This window comes from Carcharhinus amblyrhynchos, chromosome 28 (genome assembly GCF_965287045.1).
Source record: "Carcharhinus amblyrhynchos chromosome 28, sCarAmb.v2.hapA, whole genome shotgun sequence".
NCBI lineage: Eukaryota > Metazoa > Chordata > Chondrichthyes > Carcharhiniformes > Carcharhinidae > Carcharhinus > Carcharhinus amblyrhynchos.
The window spans coordinates 7,722,357-7,734,698 of NC_137351.1; the positions used below are offsets into that span (position 1 = coordinate 7,722,357).

At 44.5% G+C, this 12,342-nt stretch overlaps 1 protein-coding gene across 1 annotated transcript in view; it reads left to right on the forward strand.

Annotated features, from left to right (window-relative positions):
* The first annotated feature begins 12,068 nt into the window (after positions 1-12,068).
* rgma (repulsive guidance molecule BMP co-receptor a) overlaps positions 12,069-12,342 on the forward strand; it is a 173,987-nt gene continuing 173,713 nt past the window's right edge. Inside the window, exon 1 of the mRNA XM_080214244.1 lies at positions 12,069-12,124. Within this exon, the coding sequence (XP_080070370.1) occupies positions 12,123-12,124 (2 nt within the window). The 5' untranslated portion in view covers positions 12,069-12,122. The remainder of the gene's footprint in view (positions 12,125-12,342) is intronic.

A 12,342-nucleotide genomic window follows, 5' to 3' on the forward strand; every position in this document is an offset into this window, starting at 1 on the left:
AGGTCAACAACGGTTAAGCTTAAAAACCACCCGACATAACTGAGACCATCTACGTCATTGGACTGAGTGGGTAGGATTTCACAGCCTTGTTCGAGCGAGATCGTAAAATCCTATCCAAGGCCAATAGGGATTTCCATTCCGGGAACCGATTCCGGGGCAGGCGAGGTGGTAGGTTTTCGGCGAGTGTCCCTTAAGGTAATTTTTCCTCACTGATCCTCAGAGCTTGGAGGCAGCATGGTGGCACAGTGCTGCCTCACAATGCCTGGGACCTGGGTTCAATTCCTGGCTTTGGTCGCTGTTTGTGTGGCGTCTGCTTGTTCTCCCCGTGTCTGTGTGGGTTTCTTCCGAGTGCTCCGGTTTCTTCCCACAGTATGAAAGGTGTGCTGGTTAGGTGCATTGGCCGTGCTAAATTCTCCCTCAGTGGGCCCAAACAGGAGTGTGGTGACTAGGGGATTTTCACAGTAACTTCACTGCAGCGTTAATGTAAGCCTACTTTTGCGATTGATAAATAAATGTCGGTGCTAGCAGAAAATATAATAATATTATGGTCTCCAATAGGGTCAAATTTAACTTTGATAGGAGCACCGAGCAGGTGGCCAGTCATTTTGCCCTATGTTCCTTTCCACAAACGATTGATTATTTCCCGTTTTTTCCCCAGCCAAAGCTGATTTATACCCATCCCTATGTCAGATATTAGCGATCTCTGTGAAAGTCCACTGCTTGCTGTTCCTCCTCAGAGTAACAGGCGTAGTCAGTTTCTTAAAAAACTCCCAGTGTGTCTGCAAGGCAGCATAAATTTATGGCAAAGCTCATGTTTACCACAGGCAATGATTCCCGTGATCCTTAAAGCCTCAGTCCCATAGAAACCCTCAGGCATTTATTCCATGATAGAGACCAGCCTGAAAGTGCCAAGACGATGCCTTTCAAATTGTTGGAGCTATATCTGCCTCCCTCCAGTACTTGGCAACGGCTACTTAAGCAGCTTTGAAAAAGTATCAACCAAAGAAATGCTATTTTCCATGTTCAATTCCTCGAGGATTTTCAGATGTATCCCATACGACCAGAGGCTTGATTCTGCCTTCCAATTTCTGTACAGTGCATTCTTTAATAAATCCTAAACGTGGCTTTGGGTCACTCTGCCTTATTTACAGAGACTGGAATTAGTTTACCATTCTGTCTGGGTAAAACTGATGCAAAGAGTTGTTTAAAATAATAAAGGAGGTTGTTGTGGTCAGTAAGAAATGATGTCTTCCTGTGTGGGAGTCCCGAGCAAAAGGGACATAATCTGTAGAACAATTTCTGGTAAAAGTTTATATATTTGTCACAAGTGGGCTTACATCAACATTGCAATGAAGTTACTGTGAAAATCCCTCAGTCCCACACTCCGTCACCTGTTCAGGTACATTGAAGGAGAATTTAGCATAGCCAATCCACCTAACCAGCACGTCTGTCAGTCAGACTGTGAGTGGTAACCGGAGCAGCTGAAGGAAACCCGCACAGACATGGGGAGAACGTGCAAACTCCACACAGACAGTGACCCAAACCAGGAATCAAACCCAGGTCCCTGGCACTGTGGTGCTGCAGTGCTAACCACTGTACCACCAATGCTTCACGTGCTCTCCAGTTCCTTGTTTTCCTACTTCCATTTCTCTCTGTTCCTTCCACTATCATTTATCTATCTCTATCTTCCTGATTCTCATTCTGTCTCTCTCTGCTGTTTTAGGATAACTGCTACACGGCTGGTCGGCAGAAGCTTTATTAGTTGCGCACGACGTGACAATCCAATTGATTTTTATTTCCCATGAGCTGCCCCAGCGCTCCTCACTGCAACTCATTCAGCGATCAATAAGGTGCTGCACACAAATGAGATCTCAGTCTGAACAATACAGACCCAGAACCGGGCAATAATATAGCTGATCTCTGAGCCTACACTTCAATCACAATCTCCAGCCGTTTCACAGTGACTCGACCCACTTTAAACTGGAAAGATCCCCTCCATTCTGACAATGCCCGACAAAGCTTATCATAGAATCCTTATAGTCCCTAAACTGGGAGACCATTCAGTCCACCCAGGACCGAATTTACACCGACAACAATCCCACCCAGACCATATCCCCATAACCCCACGTATTTACCCTGCTAGTCCCCCTAATACTGAAGGGCAAATTAACATCACCAATCCACCTGACCTGCACATCTTTGGAGTGTGGGAGGAAACTAGAGTGCCCAGAGGAAACCCACGCAGACACAGGGAGAATGTGTAAACATCACACAGTCACCTGAGGCCAGAATTGAATCAGGGTCCCTGGCGCTGTGAGGCAACAGTGCTAACCACTGTGCCACCGTGTCACCCTTAAACATTAATGAAAAGATCAGGTGAATACCTAAGGTCCATGGTGAAGAAAGGAGGGCAACATTGCATTTCCATAGCACCTTTCATGCCCTCAGCATATCCTGTGCTTTACAGTAAAGGAAATGCTTTTGGAAGAATAGTCATGGTTGTAATGTAGGAAATTCAGAAATCAATTTGCACACTGCAAACTCCTGAAGAACAGCAATATGATAATAGCCAGATAATCTGACTCAATGATACTGACTGTGGAAGAATCCACAATCCAGGGCAGCACAGTGGCACAGCGGTTAGCGCTGTTACCTCATAGCTCCAGGGACCTGGGTTCAATTCCTGGCTTGGTCACTGTCTGTGTGGAGTTTGCTTGTTTTCCTCATGTCTGTGTGGGTTTCCTTCAGGTGCTCCAGTTTCCTCCCAAAGATGTGCAGGTTAGGCAGATTGATCACGCTAAGTTGCCACTCAGTGTCGGGGAACGAGCAAGGTAAGTATGTGAGTTTACGGGATAGGGTTTGATTGGGATTGTGGTCAGTGCAGACCTGATGGGCTGAATGGCCTCCTTCTGCAGTGCAGGGATTCTATGATTCATTAAGACAGAAGAGAGAGCCAGCTTGATCTTCTTGCATGGGGATAAAAATTTGAATTATCCAAATTCAAATCTAAATTTAAACAAGTAGCAATTTTAAAGACAATTAAATTAGAATTGGCAGATCATCTGAATTAAGCTTCTTCAAAGTTAGAGCAATCTATGTTGCTAAAGTACTGAGAAATACAAATGATTGAACACAGAGAGGTTAGAGGTCAGAGGTGAAAGAGGGATTGCCTATTGAACACGCTATGAGCTTAGAAATTACTGCTAGTAATACAAGTGAACAGACACTTAACATGTTCATATTGGAAATCTTTGTCCTCTATTATAACACAAGTGTTGACCTATATGTGTTAGCTGTGTCAACACCTCTGCTAAGGAAACAGACACAGAACCAGGAGCTAAATGTATAAAACATTAATCAACTAATGTTGCAGAAACAGACATTTCCAGCTTGCAATATTTTTACAAATCTGTTTTCCCTCCATTGTTTGGACTCTGTAACACTAACTTGCCCTGGATCCCAGACCAAGTTATTCCTGCTGTCAAAATAGACAGAAATCAGAATTAAAATGTTTACAATCCAACTTTCTCTTTCAGAAGACTGGTAGCACTGGACTATCTGCAGTAGCTGCACACTATTTTTTTTTCTTAATTATTTTCTCTGTTTTCCTATTCCCTTTGTAATGTTTAAGTTTATTTATTAGTGTCACAAGTACGCTTACATTTACACTGTTACTGTGACAATCCCCAAGTCGCACACTCCAATGCCTGTTCGGGAACAGCAAGGGAGAATTTAACACTCGCCAATGCACCTAACCAGCACGTCTTTTGGATCGTGGGAGGAAACTGGAGCACCCTGAGAAAACCCACGCAGACACAGGGAGAACACGCAGACGCTGCACAGACTGGGACCCAAGCTAGGAATCAAACTTGAGTCCCTGGAGCTATGAGACAGCGGTGCTAACCACTGTGCCATTGTGCCTCCGATGATTTGGTCTTTAAAGTATCACAGACGGAATACAATATCATGTCAAAGGAACTCAAGCCCATCTCCCAAACACTCACTGGTCCACAGTGGCTTTGAGGCCAGCTGTGCCTCCATTAAAAAAAAACTCATCCTTGATTTCAAATACTTCCCTTTATTTCCTTCCTACTTTTGTAACTTTCTCTATCCTACAACCCTTTGAGATTTCTGTGGTCCTCCAATTTCAGCCTCTTATGCACCTTCCAATTTTATTCGTGTCACAGAGGAGTCCCTAAGCTCTGGAATTCCCTCTCTCATCCTCTCCGCCTCTCTACCTCCCATCCATTGACTCTGTCTACACTTCACACTGCCTTGGCAAAGCAGCCAGCATAATTAAGGACCCTACGCATCCCAGACATTCTCTCTTTCACCTTCTTCCGTCAGGAAAAAGATACAAAATATTGCAAGCAGAAAGTGTCACCACTGCTATTCCTTCGCAAGAGTGTCATTTTTTTTCTATCTGTTTTTCTGTTTTGCTAACTCCTCATCATTGTTCACACTCTGATCCCGTAACTCTCTCCTCAGAGCTGGGAAACAGCTGGCTCTGGCAGTTGAGATGGATGTGTGTTTGTTAATGAGTCAGCCTCACTGTTAGACTGGGCAAAGGTGCTAATTGTTCCATATGTGGGATTGCCAGGAGCAGCTTTTCGATCTTGAAGGCTTGCAGTCAGTTGCAAACAGCTGGCAATGTCAGTTTCAGCTGTCGATATGGATACGAGCACCATCGAGGCCAAAAGACTTTAGTGCCAAGTAATCTTGGGGTAAGACATCTTTTCTGTACCGTTAGTGACAAAATTGTAAGGACTGAGACAAAAAGCTCATTCACAACTGTCCCCAGATACAGTGTCGAAAAAATTGTCCCCTTACTGTGCAGCATGAGAATATTCAAAGCTCACTTAACTTGTTTTTCTTTTGCATTCAAAGACAGTCTTTACTTGAATTTTATTTGCAGCAGCTGTATGGATTCAGACACTTGGGTACAACTCCATAGGCACCAGTTTCACATTGATATGGGAGTCCGGATATTGAGATTCACTGGCAGTGTAAACAAAATAGAAATATTCTAATTCCACTCGATTTGGTCCTTAGCTGCTGTCAAGCTATGGTAAATGTTATCAGCATTTTCACCCTCTTGGGTCAAGCAATCCACAATCCTCTTGGGTCAAGAAATCCCACAATCCTCCTAGGTCACTCTGTCATTCCTATTCTTGTCTCTTACACTTTCTCAAATGTTATTGCTCTAACACTGGTGACAATATGCCTTCAAGGATATGTCCTTGAATGGTTCAATGTCCTGTTACTTTTATCATTTTTTTTAATTTGTGGGATGTGGTTTTGATTTGGATTATTGCTGTCACATATATTAGCATACAGTGAAAAGTATTCTTTCTTGCGTGCTATATAGACAAAGCATGCCATTCATAGAGAAGGAAAGGAGAGAGTGCAGAATGTAATGTTACAGTCGTAACTAGAGTGCAGAGAAAGATCAACTTAACGTGTGGTAAGCCCATTAGAAGTCTGATGGCAGCAGAGAAGAAACTGTTCTTGAGTTGGTTGGAACGTGTCGTCAGACTTTTACATCTTTTCCCAAAGGAAGAAAGTGAAAGAGAGCATGTCCTGGGTGCATGGGATCCCTGATTATGCTGGCTGCTTTTCTGAGGCAGCGTTAAGTGTAGATGGAGTCAATGACGGGATGCTGGTTTATATGATGGACTGGCCTTCGTTAATGACCCTTTGTAGTTTCTTGCTGTCTTGGGCAGAGCACGAACCGTTCCAAACTGTGATACAACCAGAAAGAATGCTTTCTATGGGGCATCTGCAAAAGTGGGTGTGAGTCGTAGCTGATATGCCAAATTTCCTTAGCCTCCTGAGAAAGTAGGTGGGCTTTCTTAACTATAGCGCTGGCATGGGGGGACCAGGACAAGTTGTTGGTGATCTGGACACCTAGAAACTTGAAGCACGACCATTTCCTTTTCATCCCTGTTGATGTAGTCAGGGGTATATCTTCAACTATGGCTCCAAGAGTCGATGACGATCTCTTTTGTTTTACTGACATTGAGGGAGAGATTATTGTCGTCGCATCAGTTCACCAGATTCTCTGTCTCTTTCCTGTACTCCATCTCATTATTGTGTGAGATCCAACCCACCACGGAAGTGTCATCAGCAAACTCAAAAATCGAGTTGGAAGGGAATTTGGCCACACAGTTATATGTGTATAAAGAGCATAGCAAGGGGCTAAGGAAACAGCCTTGTGGGGCACTGGTGTTGAAGATGATCGTGAAGGAGGTGTTGTTGCCTATCCTTACTCATAGACTCATAAAATCATAGAATCCCTACATGACAGAAGGGATATCGAGTTTGTACTGGCCACGTCCCACCCAGGCCCTATTTCCATAACATAATTACCCGGCTAATACCCCTAGGACACTAGGGTCAATTTATCCTGGCCAATCCACCTAATTTGCACATCTTTGGACTGTGAGAGGAAACCTGAGCACCCGGAGGAAACCCATGCAGACATTGGGGAGTAAGTACAAACTCCACAAACAGTGAGCTGAGGCAGGAATTGAATCTAGGTCCCTGGCACTGTGAGGCAACACTGTGCCATCGTGCTGCCCCAATTTCCTTCTTACATCTCCCACATACATCATCAGTTTAAGGCTCCTCAAAACCCACCTGAGCTTTTGATACTTTTGCCCTAACTCTCACACTCCAATGATGTGCAGGTTAGGTTGGCCATGCTAAATTGCCCCTTATTGTCAGGTTAACATGGGGTTATGGATGGTTAATGGGGCATGGATGGGATTGTTGTCGGCGCAAGCTCGATGGGCTGAATGGCCTCTTTCTGCACAGTAGGGATTCTATGGTTCTCTGCTAATATCACTGTGGTTGTAAAAGTACTGGGTCGCAGTAACTGGTGACCAGGGACTAATGAAGATGAAGATTTATGAACAATACTGAGTAGATCTTACAAACTGCGTATCTCCCACACCCAACAGAGAATTCCACGTTACCCCTCTTGTACCCATGTCATCCCAGTGTCTACATAGCCATGCAGTCCACGGTGATAATACTCCTTTAAAACCTCAGTAGCAAATTCTGGACATGATGTGGAGTTGCCGGCGTTGGACTGGGGCAGGCACAGTAATCAACCTCACAGCACCCAGGTTAAAGTCCAACAGCACCGCTCCGAAAGCTCGTGCTACCAAATAAACCTGTTGGGCTTTAACCTGATGTAGTGAAATCTGGACAACAAGTCAAGGTCTGTGGGAGATGAAAGGTCCCTTTGAAATGTGAGTGCTACAACATATGCTCAAAATTTCATATACAGACCATAAAATAAATGAAGAGGTGTTTGAAATTGGAAGAGCAAAAATAACACAAAAAGTGACATTGAGAAAAGAAAATGTCAATATTTCAGCCATTAGATCAAAGCTACAGAGATCTGTTCTCGAGGGTAAAGTGGAGCATAGCAGAAAAAGGTATCAACCCAAACATAGTTGGATGACAGACGTCACAGAGATGAATTACAGTGAACGTGTGAGGATGTCACAAGACACAGCAGTGTGGCATACCATCCTAGAGGATCTCCAGCTGGGAGTATAGCTATAAACAGGACGGGTCAGGTCAAAGTCTGTTTGATAATCATGGGACCCGTAATGTGCAGAAAGAGGCCATTCGGCCCATCGTGTCTGCACCGACCACAATCCCACCCAGCCCCTATTCCCATAAACCCACACATTTACCCTGTTAATCTCCTGACACTCGTGTGAATTTAGCATGGCCAATCCACCCAATCTGCACATCTTTTGGACTGTGGGAGAAACTGGAGCACCCGGAGGAAACCCTCCTGGGGGGGCGGGAGAAAGTGCAAACTCCACACAGACATTAACCCGAGGCTAGAATTGAACCTGGGTCCCTGGCGCTGTGAGGAAGCAATGCTAACCACTGTGCTGCTGTGCCATCTCTAATGCTCCTGTGAAGTGTCTTGGACGTTTTTATTGCATAAATGAAGCGACGCAAATACAAATAGATGGTGATGGCCGAAAGAGAGAGACTAACAGCCAGAGAATGGGAATCTAAAGGGGAGGAAGAGTAATCGCTGAACTCTTGCTCTCGTGTGTGCCGACAGCACGCAGGTTGCCTAGCGGTGAGGGATGCATTCAATGAGAACAGTCATGGGCAATGACAGGTCCACTAGGTCCCTAAGGAAAGAGAAAATGCAACTTTTCTCGATCCCTATTCCTAACTGCTTGTCTTCATTATTCCTTATTTACACAAAGTTAGAATTTTCAGGGTGATTAACAAAATGGGATGAAGGTATTTTCCAGCCTATAGACATGCAGCATACATCTTACCAATCACAGCTACACAAACTTAACATCGTAAAGATTATAAATTACAAACACTCTATTTACAGAATGACTCACAAACTCAAGAAACCATTTCTCCCCCTGTCCATCGAATGTTATCGCCTGCTCTAATCCTATTGTTAAGGTGTTGATTCATTTTCCCACAGCTCCATGGACCCTGTTGGCTCACCTTAAATACATCAGGCTGGCATAATGAGTGCTAGGGGGCCATTTAGCGCTCCAGGACATTACTGCTGAACTGGATTCAACCTTTACTAATGACTTCGCACCTATAACAGATCCATCAGACAGTGTTTTCCACTTACACTCCAGCTGAGGTAAGTTTGCTCAGCAACAGATATACAGTCATCGAGACTTCACTGGGTATTTTGCGTGTTGTAACCACACCCAGACTGTGAAAACTAAAATTTATCAACCTCACCCTTTCGAGGGACATCTCAGAACACCAATGTCCATTCAAAATATATAGCCAACAGCAACATCCAAAGATGTGCAGGCTCAGTTGATTGGCCATGCTAAATTGCCCCTTAGTTTCTCAAGATGGGTAGAACCATAGAATGCCTACAGTGCAAAAGGAGGACATTTGGCCCATTGAGCCTGCACTGACTACAGTCCCAACCATGTCTCATCCCCGTAACCCCCTCTTAATCCCCCTGACACTCAGGGCAATTTATCATGGCCAATCCACCTAACCCACACATCTTTGGACTGTGGTAAGAAACCAGGGCACCCGGAGGAAACCCATGCAGATACAGGGAGAATGTACAAACTCCACACAGTCATCCAAGGCTGGAATTGAACCCGGGCCCTTGACGTTGTGAGGCAGCAGTGCTAACCATTGTGCCACCATAGGTTAGATGGATTAGCCATGGTAAATGTGTGGGGCTACAGGGATAGGGTGGGACAGAGTGTTCATCCGGCACTAAAGATATTCCCATGACAAGTAATAAAAGAAGTAACTTCACAAAGTAAAACAAAGACAAAGGTTTAATAAAGAAACGTCATGACACCACAGCTTGGGCCGTGCCCTGGGTCACAACTGCTCCCCACAATCCGCATCTGCTTTCTTATTACACCAGGTCAGCTGACCACCACACCACTTTGCCATTCGTTACATTGTCTACAGGTCAACTGCTCAGCTGACCCTCACAGCTTGTTATCATTGGTTACAATATAATAGAGAGGTCCTGGATAAGATACTCTGTCAATGTGTTGGTGCACTTGATGGGCTGAATGGCCTCTTCTGCACTGTAGGCACTCCATGATTAGAGTCATAGAGGTTTACGGCATGAAAACAGGCTCGTCAGCCCAACTTGTCTGTGCTGCCTCTTTTTTTTTAACCACTGAGCTAGTCCCAATTGCCCGCACTTGGCCCATGTCCCTCTGTACCAATCTTTTAGACTCCCCTAACTTTGGGAAAAGATATTGACTATCTAGCTGATCCATGCCCCTCATTATTTTATAGGACTCTATAAGATCACCCCTAAGTCTCCTACCCTCTGGGGAAAAAAGTCCCAGTCTATCCAGCCTCTCCTTATAACTCAAACCATCAAGCCCTGGTAGCATCCTAGTAAATCTCTTCTGCAATCTTTCTAGTTTAATAATATCCTTTCTATAATAGAGTGACCAGAACTGCACACAATATTCCAAGTGCGGCTTTACCAATGTCTTGTACAACTATGACATTAGTCTGCGCAATGATTTTGGTTCTTTACTCCACGGGACTTGGCAACATTAGCAAAATCACATTTGTTACCCATTTCTAATTGCCCTGAGATGGTGGTGATGGGCTTTCTAATTGAAGCACTGCAGTCAATGTAGTGTTGACACTTCAATAATGGCGCTGGGTGAACAAATCCAATGAATGGACTGACGCCAAGGAGGAAACAGCCAGACGTCTGGTGATGGGACTCAGGCTGGTACTCTCACGGCATTCCTGTTATCCTCATTCTCAGGGAGCTACGCACTGATGAAGTCACCTTGCTGATATGCTGCAGGTCATAGATACTGCAGCCGTCATTTTCCAGTGTTAGAGGGGACCATAGGGTTGTCGTTTGAGGAGAGATTGGATCAACTGGGCATTCATTCAATGGAATTTAGAAAAATAAGAGGGCATTGAATTAAAATATAAAATTCTGACAGGGCTGAGCAGAGTGGAGGCAAGGATGTTGCTTCCTCTGACCGGGGCATCTGGAACAGAGAGTCACAATCTCAAGATGTGGGGTAAGTCATTTAGGACTGAGATGAGGAGAGTTTACTTCACTCAGAGGGTGGTGAACCTGTGGAATTCTCTACCACAGAAGGTTGTGGGGCCAAGTCACTGAATGTATTTAACAAGGAAAGAGTAGATTTCTAGACTCTAAGCATGTCAAGGGAGAGTGCAGGATCATGGCATTGAGATAGAGGAGCAGCCATGATCATGTTGATTGGTGGAGCAGACTCAAAGGGTCAAATTTCCTACTCTTGCTCCTGCATTCTATCTTTCTAGAAACAAGAGTGCTACCCACTGAGTTATATATGGGTAACAAAGAAATATAATGAAATAATTTGCTTCTTTGTTGTCACAAGTAGGCTTGCATTAACACTGCAATGAAGTTACTATCAAAGTGCCCGAGTTGCCACACTCCAACGTCTGTTCGAGTACACTGATGGAGAATTTAGCCAATCCACCCAACATCTTCAGGACCGTACAAGGAAACTGGAGCACGCAGAGGAAACCCACGCAGACACGGGGAGAACATGCAAAACCCAAACACAGACAGTGACCCAAGCTGGGAATCGAGCCGGGGTCCCTGGCATGGTGAGGCATCAGTGCCAAACACTGTGCCACCAATGTATTACATTCATCAATTTTCTGATTTTTAACTCTGTAGGGAGAATTTTCCCATTCCCGCCCACCATGGGAATTGTAACAGGTGGAGAGGGGCACGGAGCGGACCATCCGTCATCCTCAGACAGGATTTTCCTGGGATTTTTTGGATGAGCGTGGCCGGAAAATCCCACCCAATGCATCCATGGCACATAGTAAACATGGCTACAAGGGCCTACTTGAATACAGCAACATGGTTACGTGTGAAAGGACACGTTGGAGGGAGTTTTTCACAGCAAGTAACCTATCTAAGGCGAGCTGCACAGAAAGGCACCCGTCTAGGTAGGTGCCTGCCAACAGAGAGAGAAATTCTCAGAGAACAGTATCCAGAGAGCCTGTGAGGAATGCCCTCATGAGTGTTTACAGCTATGAAAGACACCATTGCTAAACCCAAAATGGGTTTCACAAAATATCCACACACAAAGAGATTTTCAAACTTGTTTTATGGAGTAATTATTGGCGGTGAGAACTGGAGCAAATCCTCGTGCAGGGAATGTTGTAGCACTCCAAATATAAGTCAGCTTTGTTCTATTTACAGAAAGGCTGGGCTGTTCAGGCAACATTGACTGATAGATCCCAGCTGCCCTGCACTCTTTCCACAGTGTTCTTGTTTTTATCCTGGCCTGCCAGCACTTCTGTGTATAACAAGCGATACCTACCTGCCCAAGAAGAATCAACCATGTGCTAAACATAGTCCCGAATGTTTATAAAACATCGCTGAATGATTAAATGGTTGGATTAAAGCCTGGGCTCCTAATATAGTATTCTCAGTGAACATAACGCAAACACAGTAAATTATAGATACCTTCAGACATTTTTATGGCTAATGATATAAAGTTCATTTATCGATTTTTGCAAAGCTTCACGCTATCCTCATGGAGCTCGACAAAGCACAATGTTGCTTCAAGTAAAGATCAATGTAAGTAGAACTTTCTTTGAACTTTCTCTTCCTGTGACTTTTCTAGCTGTCAGCCTTTGAAGGTCGGAGTAGAGGGAACTACACTGTAGGCCTAACCCTCGTTGCACCTGTCCCTGGGATTGTTTGACAAGTCAAAGCGAGGATCTGCCTCTCCAACTATTTTTTTTCAAATGTGATGTAAAGAGAGTTTTGTTTTGTAACTAAATGGGGGAGTCCAG